General features: G+C 49.3%; 2 protein-coding genes across 4 annotated transcripts in view; one reads left to right on the plus strand and one right to left on the minus strand.

Annotated features, from left to right (window-relative positions):
• The window catches only part of LOC100646528 (inactive tyrosine-protein kinase 7), a 36,228-nt gene extending 24,802 nt beyond the window's left edge, over window positions 1–11,426 (plus strand). For both annotated transcript variants that reach the window (XM_012309203.3, XM_020866641.2), the window contains exons 3-9: window positions 4,928–5,051; window positions 5,461–5,894; window positions 5,974–6,270; window positions 6,357–6,923; window positions 6,992–7,267; window positions 7,365–7,550; window positions 7,644–11,426. In XM_012309203.3, coding sequence (XP_012164593.2) covers window positions 4,928–5,051; window positions 5,461–5,894; window positions 5,974–6,270; window positions 6,357–6,923; window positions 6,992–7,267; window positions 7,365–7,550; window positions 7,644–8,698 — 2,939 coding nt within the window. In that variant the 3' untranslated portion in view covers window positions 8,699–11,426. The remainder of the gene's footprint in view (window positions 1–4,927; window positions 5,052–5,460; window positions 5,895–5,973; window positions 6,271–6,356; window positions 6,924–6,991; window positions 7,268–7,364; window positions 7,551–7,643) is intronic.
• A 114-nt stretch (window positions 11,427–11,540) lies between these two features.
• The window catches only part of LOC100646648 (semaphorin-1A), a 145,595-nt gene continuing 132,613 nt past the window's right edge, over window positions 11,541–24,522 (minus strand). The window contains exons 5-10 of one of the 2 annotated variants that reach the window (XM_012309222.3): window positions 23,432–23,520; window positions 22,900–23,041; window positions 22,260–22,608; window positions 21,561–22,177; window positions 21,273–21,483; window positions 11,541–21,179 (exon numbers count right to left, since the gene is read on the minus strand). In XM_012309222.3, coding sequence (XP_012164612.1) covers window positions 20,909–21,179; window positions 21,273–21,483; window positions 21,561–22,177; window positions 22,260–22,608; window positions 22,900–23,041; window positions 23,432–23,520 — 1,679 coding nt within the window. In that variant the 3' untranslated portion in view covers window positions 11,541–20,908. Of the gene's footprint in view, window positions 21,183–21,272; window positions 21,484–21,560; window positions 22,178–22,259; window positions 22,609–22,899; window positions 23,042–23,431; window positions 23,521–24,522 lie in introns of both variants that reach the window. The other variant, XM_003393088.4, reaches the window with a different exon arrangement.

Below are 24,522 nucleotides of genomic sequence, written 5' to 3' on the forward strand. Positions count from 1 at the left end.
CGGGCCTCGCTCCCGTTCGACCCTCCAAATCGCAAAGCATTGTCCCAGCGGCGTCGATACGTTCGCCTTTCCAACTGAAAACAGTGTATTCGCGAAACGCTGCTCCTCTGTCTCCTTTTGAACCTTTTCGAAGGAGATGATCGGCCGCACGCGCCAGAAATCTTCCAGTCAGCTTTATACTTGCGGAGTATTTTATATGGCGTTCGTACGTAAGTAGGCAGCGCACGAGGACGAAGAAGACACTCTTGACGTTGCGCGATACCTTTCGACTCGTACATCAGAGTGTCGCGTCTGTCGGCAAGCAATCACTTTTGTCCGTTGCTCTCTCGACTTTCCCCCCGACTTTCCTCGTTGCTTTGACGCTGCTTCTCTTTCCGCGCTGGCTGCTCGCGCTTTACAAGACGGAAATCGAGCGTGCAAACGGCTTTCGTCCGATTCTCGTCGAACGCTCCATTAAGGAGGAATACCGGCGGGCTCTCCCGTTCGGAATAAGTCGCAGTCAAAGCGCGAAAATTGCCTCTGCTGATCGGATCGTTAATCGACCGCCGTAATCCGTGACACGAAGCGAGCCTCTGATAATTTCCGCGATAAACTTCGTCTATAGACTATCGGCCGTGTACATACATGCCGGCTTTCCACATGCACAGTATCGTATTCCATAGCTATTTCTAGAGTTGCACTCTATCTTTGTACTCCAATCGACTGCTGTTTAACGTGGCGCGTAAGTACGCGTAGTAACAGAATCCTCGTAGCGATAGAATTCTATACGCGAGTATTACGTACAGAGACGACCACTCATCTCGTTCTAAAGTTACGTCGATCGTGATTCCTTTGACGACTCGGATCGATCGATAAATCGCGATACACGCGTTTCAACGTTTCGGCAAGTCGGCCACGTGCAGTCGCCTATCGAAGAAACTTTCGATATACAGCGTGGGCAACGCGTTTCCAGTAATTTGGTGATGTCTGGCCACAGATTGACTGAAACTACTGTATTCCATCTGGGTGGTCCGTGTCGACATCCCCCGGAAGATTACACGCATCTGTCGACGTGTTCTCGATCCGTGGCCGATCTCCCCTTTGGAAAAAGAAATATCACGTTACATCCGAGCGTGGCAGACGGCTCGTTAGAGCCTCGCTCGGCGTTTCATTGCATCGAAATTTTTAATTACTTCCATCGCGAGTGCGCGTGCACGGCGAAGGCGTTCTTAGAAGTCGAATCCAACAAAGTGCGGCCAATTCGTGGAAGTCTATCGCGTGGTTCGTCGAAATGCACGCAAGTCCCTCTGTCGCGAACCGCGAGCCGCTGAGAAAAGAGGAATTCAGCGAGAAAGGAAGTGGCGTGCGGTCGGAGAAAAGGGTCGAAGATGTCAGGGTCAGCTTTCGAGCCAAGGTTGCCTCTCGGTGCAGAAGGTCGGCTTCTCCGCGAACAGGCTGTGGCTGTGGCTGCAGGAATCGTCTCGCTACGCACGCGCGTCTTCCTCGATGTTTACACGAAAGTTCATGTCGACTGCTGTGGATGCTGAGGAAGCGACAGGGAACGCCGACGAAGGTGGGGCTGTTGGTCGCTGCCGGTGTACACGATGATAATAATAAACGTTGCTCCCTACCTTCTGGCTCCAACATCATCCTCTCTCTCTTTCTCTCGACCGCTGCCCTTCGCCTTTCTAGCTGGTTCGCTCACTCCAGCTCTCCTTTTCTTCGTCTTTTCTTCTCTTGCTCTCACTTAGCGAGCGCGCGCGCGCGCGCGCCCGGCGGTGCCTTTGATCTCTCGCTTCGTTTGTGCATTTAAACACGGCTTTCCGAGTAGCGGAGTGAGCCGGGGAGGAGCGTAGCTCGAAGAGGATGCGGGAGAAACCCCGTATTACCGAGAGAGAAACATCGCGGTAAAGACGAAGAGACGAGAGAGGAACAAGTCGAGTGGTCGAGAAAAATCTCATGGAGACCTCAGACGTAAAGTGAGTTTCGCGATTACAAACGAGCTCTCCTTATGCCCCTGTCCCCCTCTGTGCGCGTTCTCCTCTTTCACCGACCATGTTCCGTCGGCTTTCCTCACTCCCATGTTTCCTCTGTCGTCACGGTCATCCCTTCGTGATCGTTCCTTCTTCCTTCCGAGCTTTGTCACTCTTTATTGCCGCATTGTGCACCGACGACGGGCGGCAGCCTTCGAATATCTTCCTCCTCGAGGATAACTCCTCGAGATTAATGCTCCTTAATGGACTCAATGCCGGAGAAGAGCACGCGGGCATTTTAACGCGGCCCTTTAATCCGCTCGCGCACCCTGTACACCAGGAGAAAGGGTGAGGAAACGAGTCGACCAACGTGGACTATCGCCGATGAGAGACGGCTTTCTCTTAGTCCGTTATCTGGTCTCCCTCTCTCTTTCTCTGTATGTTTCTTCGTTTCTATTGCTCTTGTTCTTTGCCTCGTCGTCGAACCGTTCCTAAGCGTCGGTAATGCGAAACGCGACGCGCGTTGTTAACTTTCGCACGTCCTGAAGTAAAGATAAAATAAAATCTGTACATCGCGTTCCCCGAAAGCACGGGCAAATGGGAAAGGCGGAGCGCATTGGCGGAAAGTATTAATTCGCAAAGTAATCAATTCGGTAAGGGGACGTCTCGAACGCGTACCCCGTCGCCGTTTCCCCGAGAAACTGTAGAAAAAGCTAGCCTCTCGACGCGTCTCGTCTCGATTCGGCTCGGTTCGACGCGATAAAAAAAGGCGAGTAGAGGCATCGTCGTGGGTAAAAGTAAAAGGATTGGACAGGCTGAGCGGACCCAGTCGGCTGTTAATAATGCCACCTCGGGGATGCGTGGAGCGCGCGCTGAGTAGTCGTCTCCATTTCACGGCTAACCAGGCATCCATGCGAAGTAAATTCCTATATCCCGTCACTTTTTTTCGGCGACTCGCAGTGCGAATCGTCTTCTATCTGTCTACGCTCCTATCGCGTCGTTCCATCTCGGATCGATGCGTCGAGTCACGATTCGATCCCCGGAAGGATGTTCGCGCGGTTGCGAATGCAAACGAACGCGGGAAAATTAAGGAACCGAAGCGATTCGTTAATGACTCGCGCGCTCCTCCTTGAGCTCTTTCTCGTCGTTCGAGATTTCCCGATCGGAGAATAATCTTGTAATGCAAAGTCGATCGATGGCGGGCGGCGTATCCGTGCGCTACACTCTAGTCGATCGTAATGGAATCGAGTCGACGGAGAGGCGTAACGGAGGCTCGAAGCAATTAACCGATTGCTTTCGAATCGGCGGAACACGCGCTCGTCGGCGTCGCGTGACCATCGCGCGGTCGTTGCATCCGTTCGATCGATCTCCGCTCGGTTGTTCGAAAAGAATAAGACGATTAGGCGGTCGCGCTCCGCTATCGAACCCGGAAGCTAGAAATTAGAGTTTCCGGCCGCAAGTCGGACAGCGATCGATCGCGGATGAAGGCTAACGAGTTAAATTAACGGAGGAAGCCTTATCTTCCCGACGGTTTCCGGTAAACTGTCCGTAAGTTACCCGAGATATCAGTCTCGAATTTCTTCGTCGGTGCTCACCGGGATCAACTCGTCGTTGGCCCTCTTCGTTAACAGGTTGCCTGTCTGCGGTTTCTACCTTGAGAATCTGTTCCCCTCTGCGTTAGCTGCTCGCCAGTTTCACCAGCTGTTCATCGGGAATGTTTCGAAGCCGGTCGTATGATGACGGATGACGCGTGCGTCGCATACATGGCGCGAAATAACCGAGGAAACTTATGTCGGACGGAACGAGTCGGCGGAATAAGAACGTGGCCGGGAATACGAAAACGAGCCGGTTCGATCGCCGGCCTGTCTGGCGTGGAATCCATCGACGAAGAACGCACGGTGGAAAGCGCGATTACAGAGCTGGGCGGAATTCCAGAACGGGGAAAGAGCAGCGTAGGACAATGGAAGGGAAAGCAATTGCCGACCGTGAACCGAAAGCCGATGGAGAAGACGACGAACGACGTAGGAGGAAGAAAAAGAAAGGGGTGGAAGTTGCTCTCTGGGAATGTCAGGTCGATTTTGTTCTTAGTCCCTTTTTGCTGCAAAGGGATTCGAGAGCGACCGTCTGCGAGCGAGTGTGTAACCTACCTACGACGAAGTCACCACACCAAACCCACGGATTTAATCGAATCAAATAAAACGTCCCCGTCGATGCCATCCGTCCCCCTTCTCTTCTTTCTGTTTCGTTTTCCTTCTTTCTCCCCTCCGTCGCGCGGATCTTGCCTCCCTTTTTGCTCGTTCTAGCGTTCGATTCGTGTTGCATCCGCGACAGGACCCGTCCAGACGGTCAGAAGGACTCGCGGTTCTCGAAGAAAAAAAGGAAGGAAGAGGCCGACGAAGAAGAAAAGAGTTCCCTCCACCATCGACTTTCGGCGATGTCGTCCGGTTTGCGCGGAACAAACGCTTCGGGCCGTTCTCTTCTTTTTTCTTAATTTACCCAGACTTCGTTGAAAGACGTCGGCAAATAACTTCACTCGCGTTTTAAGGATTCATGAACCACCGCGGGAGAGCCGCCTTTCTCGCTGCGAGGTTTTTTCAAGGAAAGGGCGGAGGACCACGTCGGACTTTCTTTCCTTCCCTGACTTTTTCCGCCTTTCGTCGCTTTTTGTCCTCCGCAAACGGCCTTGCTCTTGAAAATGATTCTTCTCGATCCACCGACTGGCTGCGCCGCGCTCACGGTCCACCGCTCTTTCGCCGCGAGTTGGTCTCGCGTGCCGACCCTCGTGTCCCCAAGAGGACAACGTCGATACGAGAAAACGTGGCCGCGAGGCAGCGAGCGGAATTCCCCCCTTGAAAGTATTTACCGATATCGAATGAAATTTGTATGCGTACCCGAAGGAAAACGCGACGGCGTAGCTCGTTAAATTATTCGCAAGACCGTGTGGACTGATCGATCCGCGGCAATTTCTGTTTCAGGGATCAGCGAGGCGAGCGTGCAGCTACAGCAGCCGAAGTTACCCTCGGCGATCCGTGTGGGAGGCGAGATCGAACTTCGATGTCACGTGGACGGTTCCGGAGACATGAAGTACGAGTGGTACAGGTTCGTTACATAACTCGTTTCTATTTACCCCTTGCGCGCCATGAAATAACCCCGAGCTTGATAATTCCGGGAAAGCTGCGGCTCCAAGGGCGAATCGCAACCCCCAGCTTCCCTCGACTAACTTCAATCTCGCGTCGCGTAACTGACACCCGTCGTTTACGGAACTACCCTTGAATTATCAAGCGACATTTTCCTTCACCCTCTCCGCTCCTCGCTAGCCCGTGCTTTTCACCTTTCGCCTCGCCCTCGCGAGTTTATAACCCTCCTCTTGCCGGCGTCGCGTCGAGCCTCGTGCTCCAAGAGTGCAGGCGCGCGCGCGCGCGCGCTGCCACCTCTATCGATGGAAAATCCATCACTGCACACTCCTCTCGCCGTGCTTTTGAAAGCAGCGAACGAACGCGGTTTTCAGAAACCGCGAACTGGTGGTAAGGAGCGATCGGATCGAGATCAAGAAGAAGAAGCTGCACGTTCACCGTGCCCTACCCGAGGACAGCGGAATGTACAGCTGCCTGGCGAAGAACGAGGCTGGAGCGTCTCCGAAAATGGAAAGCTTCCCCCTGATCGTCTCGGGTAACGATACCGCCACGATAAGGGTCGTTCCCAGGGATCTGATCGCAAAGCGCGGCGAACCTGCGATGCTTCACTGCGCCTTCGACGACGCCGATTTCGTTCAGTGGTTCTTCAAGGATATCGGGCCGCTGGAAACCGACGACGAGAGGACAGTGTTGGAGAACGGTACTCTGGTGATACGGTCCGCCGAGCACAGGGACCAAGGGTTTTATTCGTGCCACGGCGATCGAGGGGATAGCAGCATCACCTACACGGTCGACCTTCAGATAGCTTGTAAGCGTTGCTTTTCTAATCGATGCAAATCGCGTAAGTTCGAACGCGTTTCCGACGAGCGAACGATCGCGTGTCGTAGATTTGATGAACCTTTCGGCGGCTTCGTTCGAACCTCTACTGCCAAACCAAGTGGCCGTGGTGGGCGAGGATCAGGAACTGCAAGTCAGCTGCTTGGAACCATCCGGTCTGCCGTCTCCGAAAGTCTACTGGAAAGATCCCAAGGGACACATTATAAGCGATTCCGGGCCTGTGCGCGTTCAGGATAACACGCTTATCGTTGCGAAGGCTCGAATAGGCGAGGACGATGGCAATTATAGCTGCGTGGCTGAGAATATGGCTGGGGAGACGGATATATTTGCTCAAGTGGTGATTTCCAGTAAGTGCACGGTCATCGCGTTACAACGCTTAGTCGGATTTCGTTTTGGTTTTTTCACGCTGCGTCTTCTTCGCGCGTCTTTTCAGCTCCACCGACGCTGATAAGCTCGCCGGAGAGCCTGAGCGTAATGGAGGGAGATTCCGTGACGCTGACGTGCTCCTACTTCGGCATGGAACCACCGGTGACCCACGTACGTTGGCTGAAAGACGGCGAACCTGTGAAAGAGAGCGGCGGCCCGACGAGACATCGAGTTACGGATCACCACGGCAACGTGACCCTGCACTTGAAGAGCGCCGACCTGTCCGACAAGGGCAGCTATATGTGCGAAATATTCACGAAAGGTTTCCCGTCGATATTTTCGGAGCGAGCCAGTTTGACGGTCGAGGAGAAGCTCAAGTTCTCCCCGCAACCGGTGGACAAGCGGCTGGAGCTTGGCTCGACGGCCAAAGTACCGTGCAAGTCTCAGGGTGCCACTAATCCGACGGTGAAGTGGATCAAAGAGGGGGAAGGCGAGGAATTTCCAAAGCACGTGCAAGATATCAATGGAACGCTTCACTTCAATGGAGTTCTCGAGGAGGACAAGGGTCGCTACACGTGTATAGCCAGCAACGCGCAGGGATCGATCAATCACACGATCAGCATCGACGTAGTCAGTAAGTGCGATCCCTCGCGATCCGGTTTGTCATGAGCGTTTCTATCACGCGCTTGTTGCTTGTTACAGTCGCGCCAAAGTTCACCATCCAGCCGCAGAATCCGACGGAGGCGATCGAGGGGTATCCGGTGATGCTGCACTGTGCGGCCGAAGGCGATCCCAAGCCGACCATCCAGTGGGACAGGGACTCCCGAATGAACAATCTGAACAATTCCCGCTTCGAGGTGCTCGGAAATGGAAGTTTGTACATAAAGGAAGTGTACATGAGCGACGAAGGGAAGTACGGATGCACGGCGGGCAACAGCGGAGGTTTGAAGCGGGAAGAGGTTCAGTTGAACGTGAAAGGTAAGTATCTTCTTCGTGGTCTGGCTTTTTTCTTGCTTTAGTGTTTTCAACGAGAATTTCCGCGGTGATACGAAGACGGCGTACGATTTGCTTGCAGCCGGCGACACGTACAGATTCGACGTGGATTTGGAAGTGGGAGACGACGGATCGATGATGACGAAGACGGTTACGATCACTCTAAGCGCGGCCGCGGCGTATATGGTGTTGGTCGTGGGTCTCATGCTCTACTGTCGTTACCGTCGACGTCGTAGGAAGCAGCAGTATCTCCAAGAACAGGCAGAAGGTATCTATCTCCTTCGATCGCTCAACGAAAGCGTTTCAGACTTTGCGCCGTTGTAAGTGTCCGCACGTGAATAATCCGATTTCAATCGCGCAGAAAAACTGGAGAACGGAGAGGTCCAAGAGGAACAGACCGAGCTAAAAGAGACCAGCAACAGCAAGATGAACTCGGCCGGTAGGAAAAAGGAGAACCGCGACTCACACAACAAGAGCGACGGCGCGGACACCGCTCAGAGTCAGAGCAGCAACCAGTCGAAGAAGTCCAAGTCGAATTACGATAAGATCGCTGCATCGCGTAGCAATTTGAAGGAACTGAAACCATTGGGTCGAGGTGAATTCGGCGAGGTCTACTCGACCAAGTATCAAGTCGACGGCGATAAAGAGACGCTGGTCATGGTGAAGAGTCTGATCAATACGAAGGACGAGACGGCTCTCCAGGAGTTTAAGCGTCACCTGGATCTTCTCCACAAGCTGAACCACGAGAACGTCGTGAAACTGATCGGTCTGTGCCGCGAGGAGGAACCGGACTACATGATTCTCGAGTATACCGACTGGGGAGACCTGAAGCAATTCCTGATCGCCTCGCGAAAGGACAATAACTCGAGTCCGACCCACGAGTCGAAGCCTCCGCGAGCACCGCAGCTATCGGTCGCGCAGATTCTCTCGCTGTCGAATCAAGCCGCGAAAGGCTTGAAGCATCTCGCGGACAGCCGTCTGGTTCACAAAGATATCGCCGCTCGAAACTGTCTAATCGCTAGCAACCTCACGATCAAAATCTCGTTGCCGTGCATGACCAAAGAACCGTATCAACAGGAGTACACGAAACATCGAAACCAAGTGATTCCTCTGAGATGGTTGCCCTACGAGGCGGTCTACGAGGACGAATACTCGACCAAGAGCGACGTTTACTCGTTCTCGTGTCTCGTCTGGGAGATGTTCCACCAGGGTGAGCTGCCGTTCATCAAGATGAACGACGAGTCCGTGTTGGCCGCGCTGAAAGCTCAAACTCTCGCGTGGAAGCCTCACAAAGCCGCGCCGCCTGCTCTGCAGGAGCTGCAAGCTCAATGTTGGGCCAACGACCCGCGCGAGAGACCGACCTTCGACGAGGTCGTCTCGAAAATAGGTGAAATTGTCGTCGACAGTTGTCTCTAGATTGATCGACAATGCCACGAGGCTCTAAATCGGAGATACCGCGATATGGGTAATGGCCGCGCGAACTCGCCGTTGAACTCGTCGCGTTCGGATGATCCCCGATTCTCGCCCGATCCCGCGATGATTACTCGTGTTACGGTATTCTGTCGCGTCCATTAGGTCGATAAGAATATAATTTATTTCTGACAGAAGGATCCGCTCCAATGATTGCTAATGTCGGATTAAGTAAGGATACTTACGATCCAGTACACGCTACAATATATACGATTAACGCAATATTTAGTATTCAATATCAGTGTAACGATAGGTATATCGATCACCGCACATCGAATATTCGTAAGATACGCTATGTTGTCGTTACGGCAGAAATCGCAAGCTACAGTGTGAATGTTAAGAAAGTATCACGACCATATCAACATTGAACGAACGACGATTTTTATATCCCGCCTAATTCAAGTCTACACGTTGTATCCCGTTAAGGTCTAAGGCTTAAGGATTATTTATAGCGTACACTAGCGTCTGACGCGTACATATATAATTATATGTAATGCAAATTTGATATATACATATATATATGTATGTGTGCGTGCGTACACAGGATGGATCAAACGATCGCAAAGTCAGTTCCGTGTATCGTTCGTATATCGACCATTACGCGAATGATGGCGATCGAGTATGGGCCGTTTCGTGTACGCGCGAGATGATAAGAAACGAAAGGAGAAAATAGCCAGGAGCGATTACTGTCGACTCGAAGAAGATAAAGCAAACGGCCTTGTATATACCGTGGGCGTAAGCGTAAGTTCGTTCGTTAAGTACAATCGCGAGATTCGAGTTTTCATTTTTCATGATTACACAGACTTTCGAGAGATGCGACGCTACCGTTCTCATTGTTTCTCGTCTCCTTTCAAAGGGAAAAATATTCTTCCGTTTGTTAAGAAAAAAATCACAAAGGAAGATTTTACGGTCACGTCGAAATTTTACAACGCGAATCATCTTACCATTGTTTCCATTTTTGTACTTGGGCGGCAAGCAGAATAGATGAAGAAAGGAGTATCGTTTTCTTGGCTGAATACGTCGATTGTCGATATCACGAAATTCATACAACGAGACCATTTCCTTTCATTTCGGTTTGTTTGCTTTCGTTTCGCGGTGAAATCTTCTTTTCCGGCTTCGTCCCATGGCGTTCAGTTTCCGGGTGTTGCGCCTGCGTTTCCGTATCTTCGGCTTTCATTCCGAGTTCGAGGATCGAACTACTCGAAGGGTACAAAGAACCACGAACCGCGAACAAGTCTTTAGCCGTACAGGATAATAGAGGGATTATAGGTCACGGTCACAATTCAGCATGAATACTCGATACGATCGTGTTAGGTACGTGCTATTCCCGCATCGGATGTTCTACCACGATGATTATCATCGTAGCTCACGCAAACGATCGCAAATATATATATACGTACAGAACTGTCAACGTCGAAGTGCGAACACCGAACCGGAGGTGCGATCTCCTAAAGTCGTAACAATACCTTCGGTTGTTGCCAGTTATCGAGCTTCTTCGAGATAATCACGATGCTGACTGAAACACGAGAGAGGGTCGATCAGTATTCAAAATATTCCTCAGCTCTGCATACGTATACGCAATATAAAATATATAATGTATCATATATACGCATCTAGATGTACGAGACAGTAAGATAAACACTGCCAATGAGTAATCTCTGTAACGTTAAACGTTCTCATAATCATAGCGAATACGACCATTCCCTAATTTAATGCACCCTCGTCGCAACGAAGGTATCGTGCGAGAAGGGCAACCTTGCTCCACGTGCCTATGCAAATCACGATTTTGCAAGGGCGTTCCGAGCGTTGTCGTAGATCGTTCGCTTCGATCGCTTCACATTCTCAACGCGTACACAGATCCCGCTGGATCTCGCGCGATATTCCGCAAACTGAAACTCTGTTCTTCTGATTTCGATCGTCAGAAGTTTGTAAGCGATCGTCGATCGATACGGTGTAACAGTGTTCGCGGACGCGCTCGCAAAGGCCCGGCCTGAATTTTCAAATGCTTCCTAAATGTTCGCAGTATACGCCAAGAAATATTCTTGTAATATAAAGTACGTTAGGAACATACCTTGCAGCAACTTGACTGGCGGTTCGTAATCGTTGCAAGACTAATTAGTCGAGTTATATCACGGATCTAATTATGCTCATATCATTCGCTGATCGTATTTCCCGGGGCTGCGATCGTCGACCCGTCGACTTGTCTCTCGTCTGATCGAGAAGATTCGCCCTGAATATTTTCCCTGCCGTTTAACGATCCGCAGTTGTCGCCGTCATTGACTGCAACATTTTTTGCTCTCCCAATTTATATCGAGAAATGGTTCAGTTTCGCCGGGACTCTTGTACGTTTCATGCGTCGCCGTTTCGAACGATTTCGTGGCAAGACGAGGGGTTGACGCGGCCGACACACCGACGCGAAACAAGCGCCGCGCCAGTGATTTTTAACGAAGCGACCTATTACTTCTAATATCTAGTCATACACGGTGAGAAAAGCGTAAGCGAGCAGCGAACTCAAGATCCATTTTTACACGACGTTTCATATCCCTAGGCATTTTGTAATCCATTTCTTTTTTACAGTATTTTGTAAATATTTGTACTTTTTTATCTACATCGTACTTATGACTCTTTGAAATAGTATATGCTACGATTAAATAAAGGTGGACAAAAAAAAAAAGCGTCGATTATTTCTATTCGATACCCTCGCTCCTGCGCATCCCTGTGAAATCCAAAGAACTCGGTGCATCTGGACCGAAATTCGGGTTGATAAGGAAGAAAAGGAACGCCGATGTATTACCTAATCAAATTTATTTTTACTTAATATTTCGTGGTACAGTCTATGTCTATTACGATATATAAAATAACGTAGTCGTCGAATGTAAATGGGTGAAACGAAAGAACGTTCGTAACGCCGACTGAATAAGCGCCCGGAAAAGAAAATCGAGTCAGAGGCAGTCGTACTGTGATTATTCGATACTTTATGTATATTTATATTTATATATTTATATATATATTTCATATATGTATAGGAAATCAACGTGTATACGAAGAGAAAACCGATAAACGCAGTTTGACGCGAAGAGTATGTTTAGTAATATTTATATATTTATATATAAAGTCTAATGAATTACTTAATCCGTTACTTAGTACTTAATTCATTAATATAGTAGCAGCCTCACTCTCTAAATAGTACTAAATATAATAATGGTATAATGCGGTAATTATCGTTAATATAGATTATTAACATTATAAATAATAATCGTCAGAATCGTATAATAAACAATAGTACAAGGTGTTTTTTGTGATTTTAGTGTTTTTTTTTTAAATGTTATCATATAGTAATAATCACAATAGCGTATTCTGAAAAATAGATCAGGGTCCCGTGGGCAGAGAGCGGAGTACCTCGTTATTACCAAGCTACGATTCCTTTCTTCAAACCATCATTAGCCTCGAGAGACTCGTAGAATGCTTCGTCGACGATTCCAATACCTTCCTCGTTCGTGATCGATTCGCGAATAGTATACGGACGCGCGGATTCCGTGCCACCGATCGATCATCGAATACAACGATCCAACGACGAGCTTCGGTCTCTTTGAACGCGAGAGCGGTGATAACGGTCGTACAGTATGCCAAAGTCGGTTGCGGTAATGGTAATCGATAATATCGCACCTCTTGGCACGATATCGCTCGTAAACGAGGTTGCGCGTTGTTTTCGATCATCGAGCGGCACGGCGATTCCGCGAACAACCTTTTCGAAACGCGACTGCAAAGGGAGAAAATATCTGACGTCAGAGATTCGATGGGCAAAAAGGTCGGATCGATCCACGGCACGAGCAAGGAATATCGGTCGCGACATCGGCGAGTTTGTCACGATTAATCTACATAGTCGTTGTCACGATCGCGTTTCTCTTCGATCGAAATTCCCACGCGATTGTTAATAAAAATAATAGTAAAAAAAAAAAAAAAGAATCTGGCATCCGCGTATTCGCTGGTCGGGGCCACGCGCGATTCATCCGATTCCCGACATTTCGTTCCTCGCCCTCTTCCACGCGCTCTTCACCAACAACTTGATTCTCTCCTGCCTCTCTCCTCTTGTCCGCCTCTCTTGTTTTCGCTTTTTAATCGCGTCTCTGCCGCTCTGCCTAGGGAACCCACTATAACAGGGCACTATGAACAGCAGTCTGCTGGCTAAGTGACTTTCCGAATCTACAATCGCTCCTCTTCATTTTCTCCCCCTAGCTCGCCACCCTCGTATTCTAGCATTCTCTCATTCTCTCACTTGCTCTTTCGCAATATTCCTCATACTCTTTCGTTTCTCTTCGCAATCCTGCTGCTCGATCTTCCTCTTTGGCTCGCCTTCGCATCCTCCTTATTCCCGTTCTTGCCGCTTCTTTTCCCTTCGGCGCGCTCTCTTCCGTTCGAAAGCTCGCCGCTCTACGTTTTCTGTAAGCTTCTTCAACCACGAATACCTCGCCTTCTCTTTTTCTTAATAGCAAACTATGTCAGGCATAACAGACGCAATACGGTAATGGTAGCGAATCCCCTTTCCATCGCGTCTTCGTTTATGCTTCTCGCGCCACTGTCGCCGGATCTCTCGTTTGCAGGAAAGCGAGTGACGTTCCGAGATCTTCGCCGGTATCGATCGCGTTCATTGTCGCTGGACGTAACGAGGCTAAGGGTAACGATTTCGTCGTGTCGTCGACGACGCCATCGATGCCAACGCGGATCTCTCTTTTTCTTAATTACATCGGCGAATCGACAATGTGGCTATTGTACGTCGTAACTATCGGATGCATCTCGTTGCCGACGCGCTTACCGTTTTTACGGAAGAAAGATGACGAAAGCGAGCCGACCTTGTTTTCTTCTCAAACATCCATCTCTCGGAATCCACAAAAGCACTCGTTGCCAGCATGCTTCTCCTATGTCAGCATTCACACTACGTGTCAGCCGATAGTAAATTACTACTGTATCTTTTTTCGCGTTATGATATTTTTTACTTTACTTTTTTAATTATATTTTTTTTTGTTTGTTAATATTAGACGTGCCGTGTCTCTACCATCAGCCTACTGCGAAAAAGACTACTTATCGTTCTTTCATTTTCTTTTCTTTCTCTCTTTCTCTCGTCTGGTCGCAATCTCTCTGCCAGTTTCTCCCTCCCATTCGTCCGTCTCATTCTCTCGATCTCGCGCGTGCATTTTTCCTCTCTCTTTCTCGTTCACGGTTCACTCTCTATAATCCTCAGTACTTCACCACGTTGCATAATCATCTCCTGCCTGCGTTTATAAAGAGTATTATATATAATATCATTCTCGTATCGTTACAATATAATTATCGGCAATAATATACCTTCGGTATTAATGCAATATCGTTATTATTAGTATTATTAATATTATTATTAATTATTATTCATTCCTCCGGTACTGTACTCTTTTAAAATCGGTACGGCTGCCCGCGATCGGCTCCACGGCGGAATCCATGGCGGGTAGTCGCATGAACAAATGGAATAATTTCTTGCGCCATCGAAACGTCGCGCCAAAAAATTTTCACTACTCTCGTTCTCTCCCCATGATTTTTCGCACACGTACACGTACAACTCTCTCACTCACGCATTCCCATTCTCTTTCACCCTGTCGTCGATCGGCCTCGAACGGCATTCTCACTAATAAATTACTGCGAGACACGCGATCACGCGCGTTAATTAAGTCAAAGGCCCCCTGCCCTACCATTTTTATTTTTTTTATCCCACGTTCGTGACTCTGGGCCTATAAAATTTGCGCGCGCGACTTGTAAAACTGGAACAGCCCGTGACAGCGAAACGCTTTTCCAAAGCAAAGCAGGACTCATCTACGTCCGCGAGTTTCTGCCGCTGTAGACGCGGTTTGTAGCCCGTTTCTGCGTGATGAAAAAGTCGGGAAGAAGAGGTCACAGACGAGAGGAGTTTGAAAGCATGCGATATAGAACGACTGAAAATTATGCCGTTGATTCCGTTGTAATTGACAGTGGATGCACCCATACGCGTTTTACACGGCAGAAACTTGTCGAGATGTGGAATAAGCGACTGCCAGGGCGATCAACGGGGAAAATGCGCGAACGATTGATCGAAACGACGATACTTGGACAAGGTCGGAGCTTGTACGAATCGGCGATCTTTACAAACGCCCCGAGGAATCGCGGTGGCGTACAAAAGGGTTTGCCGCGTCGACTAATCGGTTCCGTATTCGTCCCCCAGACGACGAGAGTCCGTGTGTCAGGCGTTCGCGCGCGCCGTTAAAACGACCCAGAGTCACGGTTTCACGACCATCACGTTTTCACGATAGCCGACTAAATAGAAACTCGACTCGTTCCCTTTCACTCTGGTTTCGCTCTCGCTCTTTCTCTCTCTCTTGCTCTTGACGAATCGCACGATCTCGCGAATATTTGTTGAAAGAGTGGCCGCACGCTCGCCCCCGAAATGTCGCGCGCCACATCCTTGGCCGAATTTCTCTATCAGTTACAGTAAAAAATAGCGTAAACGGCACTGTATTAGGAAGAAGCAAAATACGTGTTACGTTCTCGTTACTTTATCGTTGATAAATACTATAGTGTTCATCTTGTTCGCCCTTTAGAAATCCTCTAGTATCGCGATCGCGTTCGTTACTTTAGTTAACAGTATGATTATTACTTGGTAGTTATCGGTAATTATTAATTAGCGTTACATGTGGTAATTAGTGCTCGCTGGTGTACCAGTACGCGTAAAACGAGAGCCCGTGCCGCGTTACAATTTTTTTTTTTTTTTGTCATGGGCTTGGGGGGAGAGGAGGATTCCGGGCATTCTTGGTGGCGGGCTCTCGTTCTCATATTCTCTCACCCTTTTTCTCACGCTCTCCTTGCGCCCTTCTCACGCACACGCTTCATCTCTCTTTCGTTCGCTCTCTTTCTTTGGAAAAATCAAAAGGGAACCGAAGAATAGAAACGAAACGAAGGATTCGTGTATATGCAAGTCTATGTATACGTGTATTATGAACGTACTCGTTCCTCCTGGTTCTCTCGACACACTTTCGCTCGCACTCTTTTAGTCGTTCTCACTCGCTAACTTTAACTCTCCGACGCCTGTCTTTATCTTTCGCACTCTTTTGTTTCTTAATTACAAAGCACGAGAAAGGGCGACTGGTCGCTTCGCGGGCACTCACGTCGATCGATTTTCCTAGGCGAGCGAACAATTTCATCGACGTTCGCCGACGTCCAACAGATACTCAGGGAGGAAAGGTCAACGTCGAGCGCAAACGCCGACGAAGTTTCGCGTGGTAACGTCCGTCGATGGATGATCGAGAAGCGGCTGAGCGACCCTTCCACGAGTGGCTCAACGCTAGTAGTTAAATTTCATAACGTTAGGTACTAATGTATTTTTTCATTTCATTCTCCGGCTCCACCTGCCATCCTTGAATCTCCCTTCGAGCCACTTACAATTCGTACAACTTCGTCTATCATGTAAAACTATGACGTCTAAAATGTTCGAATTAACGCTAGATCCTCGATATAGTAATCAGATCGGATAAATTAATAGTCGTTAATAACCGTGTATGTATCCAACTAGGCTAGACTTCGACGGAAAAATATATTTATAAAAAGTTATAATATTAATATACGTTTCAAGCGTTCTATATATATATTTTTTATTTATATTTATATTTATTTATATATATATATACATATATATTATATATATATATAAATACCGTTCGCTAATCCTCTACTTATGTCTAAGCTTTCATCATCAAACTCTTGTTTCATACATGCTGCGATCATCTAATCGGAGCGCTTCTTCTTTAACGAGAAGACCCCGTATATCTACCTAATTATTTTCTCAGTTTATAATTGTAATAACTGGCTAAACTTTTCACGATCAAGCACACGCGCATTCTCTCGTTATCTCCATCCACCGTTCTACCTTATCTTTCATCTTTCTTTTCTCCTTATTCCCATTCCGTTTTTCGCTTTCCCATTAAATATAAACGTATGGCGTGTACAAAAGAAGAGTAAAAAGAGATAAAAAAAAGAAAGAAAGGGAAAAGAGAAAGAAACAGGAATAGAAAATATGGAAATGCTGGAATTCGTTAAGCGATTGAAATACAATAATGCATGAAATTATCGCGTCCCGCCTGCCGCCACGCGTTGGCAACGCAAATTTTCACCAAACGTCTATTTCTCTATCGCTCGCGTATCCGCTTTTCACGTTTTCCAACGAAGAAAACTCGATTAACATGGCTGAAGAAAGAAAAAGAAACGTCGTTCACGCAACAAGCGACATCGCCGATCAATCTTCCCTTTTGTTTGTTTTTTTTTTTCTTTTTTTTTTATCTTGGATGGAATCCGTTCCTTATTGGCTTAAACAACACGAACGCGCGAGTTCCTTTGAACACGTTTAACACGAATCTCTGTTAACGTCTCCCTCCCTATTTTTGTCCCTTTAACTCTTATTACAAGTATCAACGTTCGATTATAATATCGTTAAGATTATCATAAAATTCTGATTTCAATCTCTCTTTCTCTCCCCCTCCTTCAAATATCCCTGCCATTTTCCTCTTATTGTTTCATCACGTTGCTAACTCGGTATCCCCGTCACGAAAAATATCTCCGAACGTGCAACGATCGCGACGCTTTCTCTCCTCTCGCATCCTTTCATGCATTACTTGATTCCAACGTCGTGCGCGATTCGATCGTTTTCTCCCTTCGCCTTCGTCGAATCGTGATCTCGGTGTGTCCCCCGATTGCTGGATCGTCAACGCCGTCGTTGAAAAACTCGTCGAACCCTTCTTTCACCCCTCTTTCAATTGAGAAATCGAATCGAAATACCGTGATTCGAGCGACGCGCGAAACGCCACAGCGTTTGTAAAACGACGCTACCGATTGGGTTTCGTAGTCTCGCAATGAACACATAACGTGCGGCAACGAAGTCAACGGAGGAAGGAATCGTTGCGATTCGCTAACGGTTGGTAGAAAAATCAGTAAACGAACGTTAGCGCGCGCGTCGAAAGGAGAGACGAAAGAAGGGTAAAAGACAGAAAAAAAAAAAAAAAGAAAGAACCATCCGCACGGTTCGAGGTTATACGAGCGCGTTGCTTTCAAACGTTAACTTCGGGAGCGTTCGATTTTGTGCGAGGGGTCAGCAATCCCTAAAACGTTACCTCTTTTCATATTTTTTCTTTTTGTTATTTTGTGCGCCTCTAACGTTCAATCATCATCGCAAAGAGCAACGGTGTGCTTAGTTATAAGTAATAATCTTTGGTATCGTGCCTGAGTCTTCCATTCGTGAAAAGGATCACATTAGGAGAGATTTAGTAGAACCTTAAACGGATAAAGCGCGAACTCGTTTAATATCGTATCAAACTTAGAAAACGTCCGCTCCCCTCCGACCGACCCAAGTGAAAACAAGCCGTTAAAAATACGCTACCTACACCGGAGGTACAATTAGATATTTTGCAACGACGAGAAGCGTCGGGTCGATAATACATGGCAGCTTTGAAACGCGCGGCTGTCCGCGCTCTGCGTCAACATGCGCGCGCGTCTGATTGTGTATTTATGTATACGCGTGTATTACGTGTAGTGTATGTGTGTGTGTGTGTACGCGCGCGCGTGCGTGTATATGTAATGCATGTGTGTGTAAATCGAGTCCCCTTTTTCTTGTCAGCCTGTCCTGTCGTTTCACGCGCAGGATGCTCAGCGCCCTGTATCCTCCTCCTTCTCGCAAGGTTCTCGGACGCATGCAAACGACAGTATTTTGCCAGGAACGTGGATAAACCGCACAGTCCTTCGCGTTGATTTTCTTTCTTTTTTTTTTTTTTTTTATTTTCAAGCATAGGGAAAGAAGTGGCGGGGCGCCCGCGTTGCCTGCTCGTGAAACAAGACCAACGTATATCGTGTATGAAACGCGATGAAAATTTGTACTGTCGAAAAAGGAAACCGTGTTGGTCGATGCCGATCTAACGGTACTCTAACAACGATAAACGGATGGAGGGGCTCGCCCGGCCAAGGAGTCTTATCAGTCTTACCGTTTTAGGGGGCGTGTGTCGGGCGAGCCTTCGTTTCTCAATCGAAAAAGACCAGCCGATCGATCGGATTGCTGACCGATACGGATCGGCGATAAGAAAAACGCCGTAACAAACGCGCCAGTCCGTTGTCCTGTGTACTTAGTGTGATAGTGTGCGTGTCGAACAAGAACAAAGAAAACAACGAAAAAATGAACGAAGGCGGCGTGACACTCTCGCTCGATTGTTCACAGAATCGGTGTTATACTGGACGATGGGGGACGAGACGGAAACGCAAAGGATGAAAGAGGAACGAATATAACGAAGGTAAAAGCGTCGGACAAAACTCGATGGAAAATTTTGTAAATTTTTCACGAAAACGTTCGACAGATTGTTGGTAATATCGCAGCGGTGAATTCTTGTGAACAAAGGATCGTCGAGTACATCATCGCCGCGTCCATCGCACCTACTCCATCGCTCTCGCTCTTTCGCTTTCTCTCCTCCTTTCTCTCAACTTCTAGAAAACACTTCGTCATATAATATATATCACATACGCGTTACTTCTAAACACACTGAAATAAGAAGCACTTTAAGATAGATATCTACGTGTATCATCGGGTCCAGGTTCTAGATGGACTGATTCTCGTTTCTCCCTTTCCGCATCTGCAGCTCATAGAACTCTTAAACTTCTTCGTATATGTTATTTGTTTCTTCTCTTTTTATATACGTGTATTATTTACATACAAGTTCTATGTCTCTTTCGTTTGCTCTCTCCATGGCTAGCTCTCTCTCTCTACATTCCCTCTTTAACTTCTTTCTCTCTGTTAAATTTTAGACACCTCTCACGCATACTTGTTCTTCTCTAGCTCTTTCTCTATTCCCATTTGCTCTCTGTATTACGTATATGTGCAGGTGGTGAAACGCGCGTTTCCGAAACGTACGATAAAATTAGAAATCGGCCGTGGTAATCTCTCGGCGATAACTCCGTTTCGCCAAACTATCAGTCACTTAAAGAGAGTCTGTTAATTAACCGACGCATCGTAAAGGCGACGTGGCGATCTCCGCGATTTTACTGGAAACGATCGAACGTTTATGGCACGATGCCGTGACGACTAAAGTCCAACGTCATATATTCATATATATTTTCTTCGTTTCATTCCCTCCCTCTGCTTCCTGTCCACCATCGAATCGAGAGATTCCGATCGTTCGTCCCTCTATCGAAAGGGACAGAGACGAAACGAGCGTGGTGCGGGTATCCCTTAGTTTCGAGGCACGCGGTAGTATTACGCGAACAATTATGGCACTGTCAAACACTCGCGTTAAATATTACAACATTAGAAAAATCGCAAGTCGAGTCCGACGATAGTCTCTTTTAATTGACTTCACGAGAAGTAACCTTTGCCATAATACTACGCGTGGGTTTTCGGGAATTTATCGATAAAACGGCGGAGATCGCGACGTTCCATTGCGAACGACTCAACGCACCATCTAGCACGATCGAGCCGGATTACCGAGCTCGATCGACACGGCCGGCTTTACCTTCTTGCTGGAGCAGTCCTTTCCCTAGAGAAGAATCGTCGTCGGACGACGACATTGATACTCGGTAATCCTGGTAGTAGACTCGACCGATGCCCGTATCGGCGATTCCGACGGACTGAAAGGCAACCGAGGATCAAGCGAAAACGCAAGGAACGCGCAACGAAAGGAAACGAAAACAGGGAAAGTGAGCGCTCACACGCTACTATACAGGATCGGAACGCGCAGCGGGACTGTAGAACGGTGTCCCTGCTGCTGGCGTCGCGTAACAAGAAGCAGAGTACGACGGCGGCGGCGAGGAAGCCGACGCCGACGACGACGACGACTATGATCGATAGATGTAACTGCAGGGCGGCGTCGGCGGTGGTGGCGAACCACCGCTCATGGCGATCGGTACGAGGGTCGGCGAGGGTGACGAGGAGGGAGGAGACGGGGAACTAGACGAGACGCTCGAGGGTGGCGAAGGCGATTCAAGCGCCCTCGGGCCCGCGAGTTCGCGATTCGACTGTCCCCCAGACGTCACAGCGCGACTACTCCTGGCCGCTGTGGTCGCGTTGTGCCGATTGCGCGCTGGCCGTCCTAAGCTCCGGTGACGGCCACCTCCCTCCTCGCTCGTTTCTCAGAGATAAACTTTCTTCACGCTGCGGGTGGTCGCGAACCCATCGTTGCGTCGATACGCGTCACCCTGGTGGGATCGTAGGGTCCCAAAGTTGTCCCTCGGCCCGCGGAAACCATACCCATCTGGGAACTGGAACAGCGTTTCCGTCGGGGTTGGTGGCGGCTTTCGCATCGTCCCTTTCGGCGAATGAAGCTTCGGAGGCTGCGGAACCAACACCGGTTCCGCGTAGGTCACTTCCTCCTGGGGCAGTAGTTTCGGTTCCGGTGCTAGCCTGCTGCGAGATTAAAAAAAAGAAATGCATCCTTGACACGTCCAATCACCGTATTCTCCGTTTACTGATCGCCGCTGGACATTCGTCGCTTACCTGTTTACGTTTTGACGCTGTTCGAAGTACTCGTACTCCGTGTCCGGATACGGCAGATTATCGTCCTCGTCTTTTCTACATTTCCTGCCGCACAGGTAGCCTGCGACGAAGCCGACCAACAGAGCTGCCAACGCGCCGGCTACCACGGCCATCACCAGGGTCTCTACGGAATACTGCGGCGGTGGTGAGTCTGCCGCTGATACCTCCGGACCTGCGGCGATACGATCGTGAGAAAATCGGACGGATCCGGACGCCGAACTCGTCTCATCTCCTGGAAACAGCTCCTACCCGAATTATCCTGTTCCTCGTCCTGCATGATATTGATGATCTCCCCGCCTTGACCCTCCTTATTCGGTATCATCGAGTCCTGCGGGAATTTGTTCTGGTTGGCGGAGATGGCGCCGACGCTGCTCGCGTCCTTGTTCGAAGTTTTGCTCGGTGGACACGAGGCGTGCAGTCCGGTCGCCACGCTCTGCAGAAATCTGCTCGCATCGGTGGCTGCGGGCCCGACCAACGCTCGGCATTTGCCCTCAACCTTGTCCCAGGCGCAATACGGATCCTGCAGGGCCACGCACTCGCCGCACGACAAGATCCTATCACTGTAGCACCGGTGTAGCCTGAGCGCCTGAACTTGGCTATCGGCGATCACGACCAGCCTGCCGTCCTCGAGGCCGTCGCCGGCCTGCGAGGCTCTCACCACTTTGATGCCGCGCACCGGCACCGTTGACGGGAACGCCTGGATCTCCTCGATCACCACAGGGCTGACCTTCAGGTGTGTGTCGGCCGACTCGGCGTTCACCGCCTTGATCACCTTTCCATTGTCCGTACCGATGAACAACACGTCGTACGTCTTACCGCCTGGAGTCTTCACCTGAGGATCCACGGCGATCTGCGTGAATCTGTAACTGCGCGAATGGAAGCGAAATCCGTTAGCGCGACCATATTCTTTCGTCGACTTGTATCGACGACCGAGGATTTCCGACTTACTGGAAACTGGTGCGTATGACGATAGGCTGACCGAAGAAGCTCGGCACCAGCTCGTCCATGAGGGAGTGCGTGTTGATAAAATTGAGGGTCAGATCGGGCAGAGATCGGGAGTCGTTGACGCACTGGCCGGGCCTCGGGTCCGGAACCTTGGTACTCTGAACCGGCAGCCAGTTCGAGTTGATGGCGCTCTGTTCCTTGAAGTTACCCTTGAACGTGTCGGTGACGTCTTGCAAGGAAAAGGCGCAGACGGCCGAGCCGCTGATGCTGTTCACTGGGGTAGTGAACGTGCCGTAAATCAGCTGCGCCGACTTATTGCCGTACTGGCCCGATATCAGTTCCGTCGTTGATTCTGCAAATAACGCGCGCTGTAATTCCATGGTTCTTTGTTCGCGCGACCTCGGCCGCATCCGCGCAGGTTTACGAGCGTGCCAGCGAATCCTATTGAAAATTTATTTCTCGACCTTTCCGGCGTCTGAGTGTCGCCGTTTAAAATCAATGACGTCGCGGTTGACGTCCGATCGAACGAGATATCTCGGGTGCCTCGATACCGATCTCGAGGCCGAAGCCGCGTGCAATGTTCGTCCGTGAGCACGATGGACCAAGATCGATCGCGTTAACCGTACCAGAAGCTTGTACTTACGTATCTCGTTGAAGTAGAAAGGAAAGTCTCCGGTGACGGAACAATTGAGACGAGACTTTAGGAACGAGGTCCACCTATTGCGATATCGATGCGGACCACCTCGATCGTATTTACAGACTCTCGCCACGCGAGAATAGACGGTCTGCAAAGGAGAAGAGAATAAACGTGTAAATGGTTGTCGCGTTTCTTGTCTCAGCGGTCAAACTGCTCGATAAAATCGAGAACCGATAACGCTCGACCGGTCGGATGCATCGATGCAGCCACGTCCTCGCCAAATTGTAGGCGATCGCGTCGCGAGAGAAGCTCCACGCTGCTGCTTTTGCCGATAAATTCGAGTGCGGAGGACGTGCCACGCGGTCACAAATTTCCCGCGCCGTTCGAGAGAAAATTCTGGTGTAGACGATCGTCGTGAAAATTTTCATCGATTACAGCTCGCGGAGGAATTTCATTCGAGAGACTCGGACGCCTGTGGAACGTCGCTGAACCGGCGAAATCGATCGACCGCGATCAAAGCAATGGCAAGACCACTTACCTTGCCGCAATTGATATATTCCACGGCGGTCTCCCGGAAGAAGAAGTAGACGAAGTCTCCCTGGGCCATGGAGCTGACAAAGTTTGGCGCTGCAATTAGAACGGGCGCGTATTACAACGTTGTTACCATGGTTATGTACGCCGGCGGCAAACGGCGCTCGTAAAGTTCTCTTATGAATAAACGAACGCGATAACCGGCCGAATCGGTACAATGGACCGAGCTACGATAAAATATATAGACAGCGCTCTCTCTATCTGCTGTGGAATAAAAAATGAATAGAGTAAGCGAAGCCGATGGGTGGCCTCGAAAAATCGACTAAAAGCCGCTCGTCGAGCACCCCCGATCGGAAGAATAATCCGGCGTTGTTTTAGGGCGGCGACATCAGATCCTCGTTAAAAAATCATTATCCACTTCGGAATCGTCTGGGAGAACGAGGGGCCAGATTCCCAACGATCGTGAACGGGCAAATCGTAAAAATCAATTTTACTTTCCTAAAGCTTGACGGAAGAGGAGCAGGAGAAGGAAGAAGACGGGGACGCGACGTCTTCCAGACCGCGGCGAGAGCAGGGCAATAAGCCAACCGCGAAGACGCTAGAACCGTTTTATTTCGTCGATTATTCGAACGACGGTGTCGCGCTGGAACGACGCCCTGCTCCTCTCTCTCTCTCTCTCGCTCTTCCTATCTCTTCTTCCGCTCTCAATTTTTCTCCTTCCCCTTCTCTATCGCCGCAAACACACGTAGGCGCGCACTCTCTTGCTCTTGGGACCGGTCGCACCGACTCGCGTACACGAGCGTCCGATAAAGTGGGAAAACTTTATCGATTTATTAACTTGACAGGGTTTTCATAAGCTTCTTAGGATTCATAAAGTAATATTAATCTCGCGCGCCACGTAGGTATATCCGACCGACCCGCCACGCTCCAGCCCATAAATTTTCCGTCGTTCCCTCTGTCCCGCTTTACACCGCCGCCGATTCATCTACCACACCACTTCGTCGTCCAGCTGTCTTTCTTTCTCGATGCATTTTACCGCGTCACCATCGAGACAAAGCGGAAGTTGCAGCGGGAAGGCAGAGGAGATCAGGAGTCGTC

Source organism: Bombus terrestris, chromosome 1, assembly GCF_910591885.1.
Source record: "Bombus terrestris chromosome 1, iyBomTerr1.2, whole genome shotgun sequence".
Lineage (NCBI taxonomy): Eukaryota > Metazoa > Arthropoda > Insecta > Hymenoptera > Apidae > Bombus > Bombus terrestris.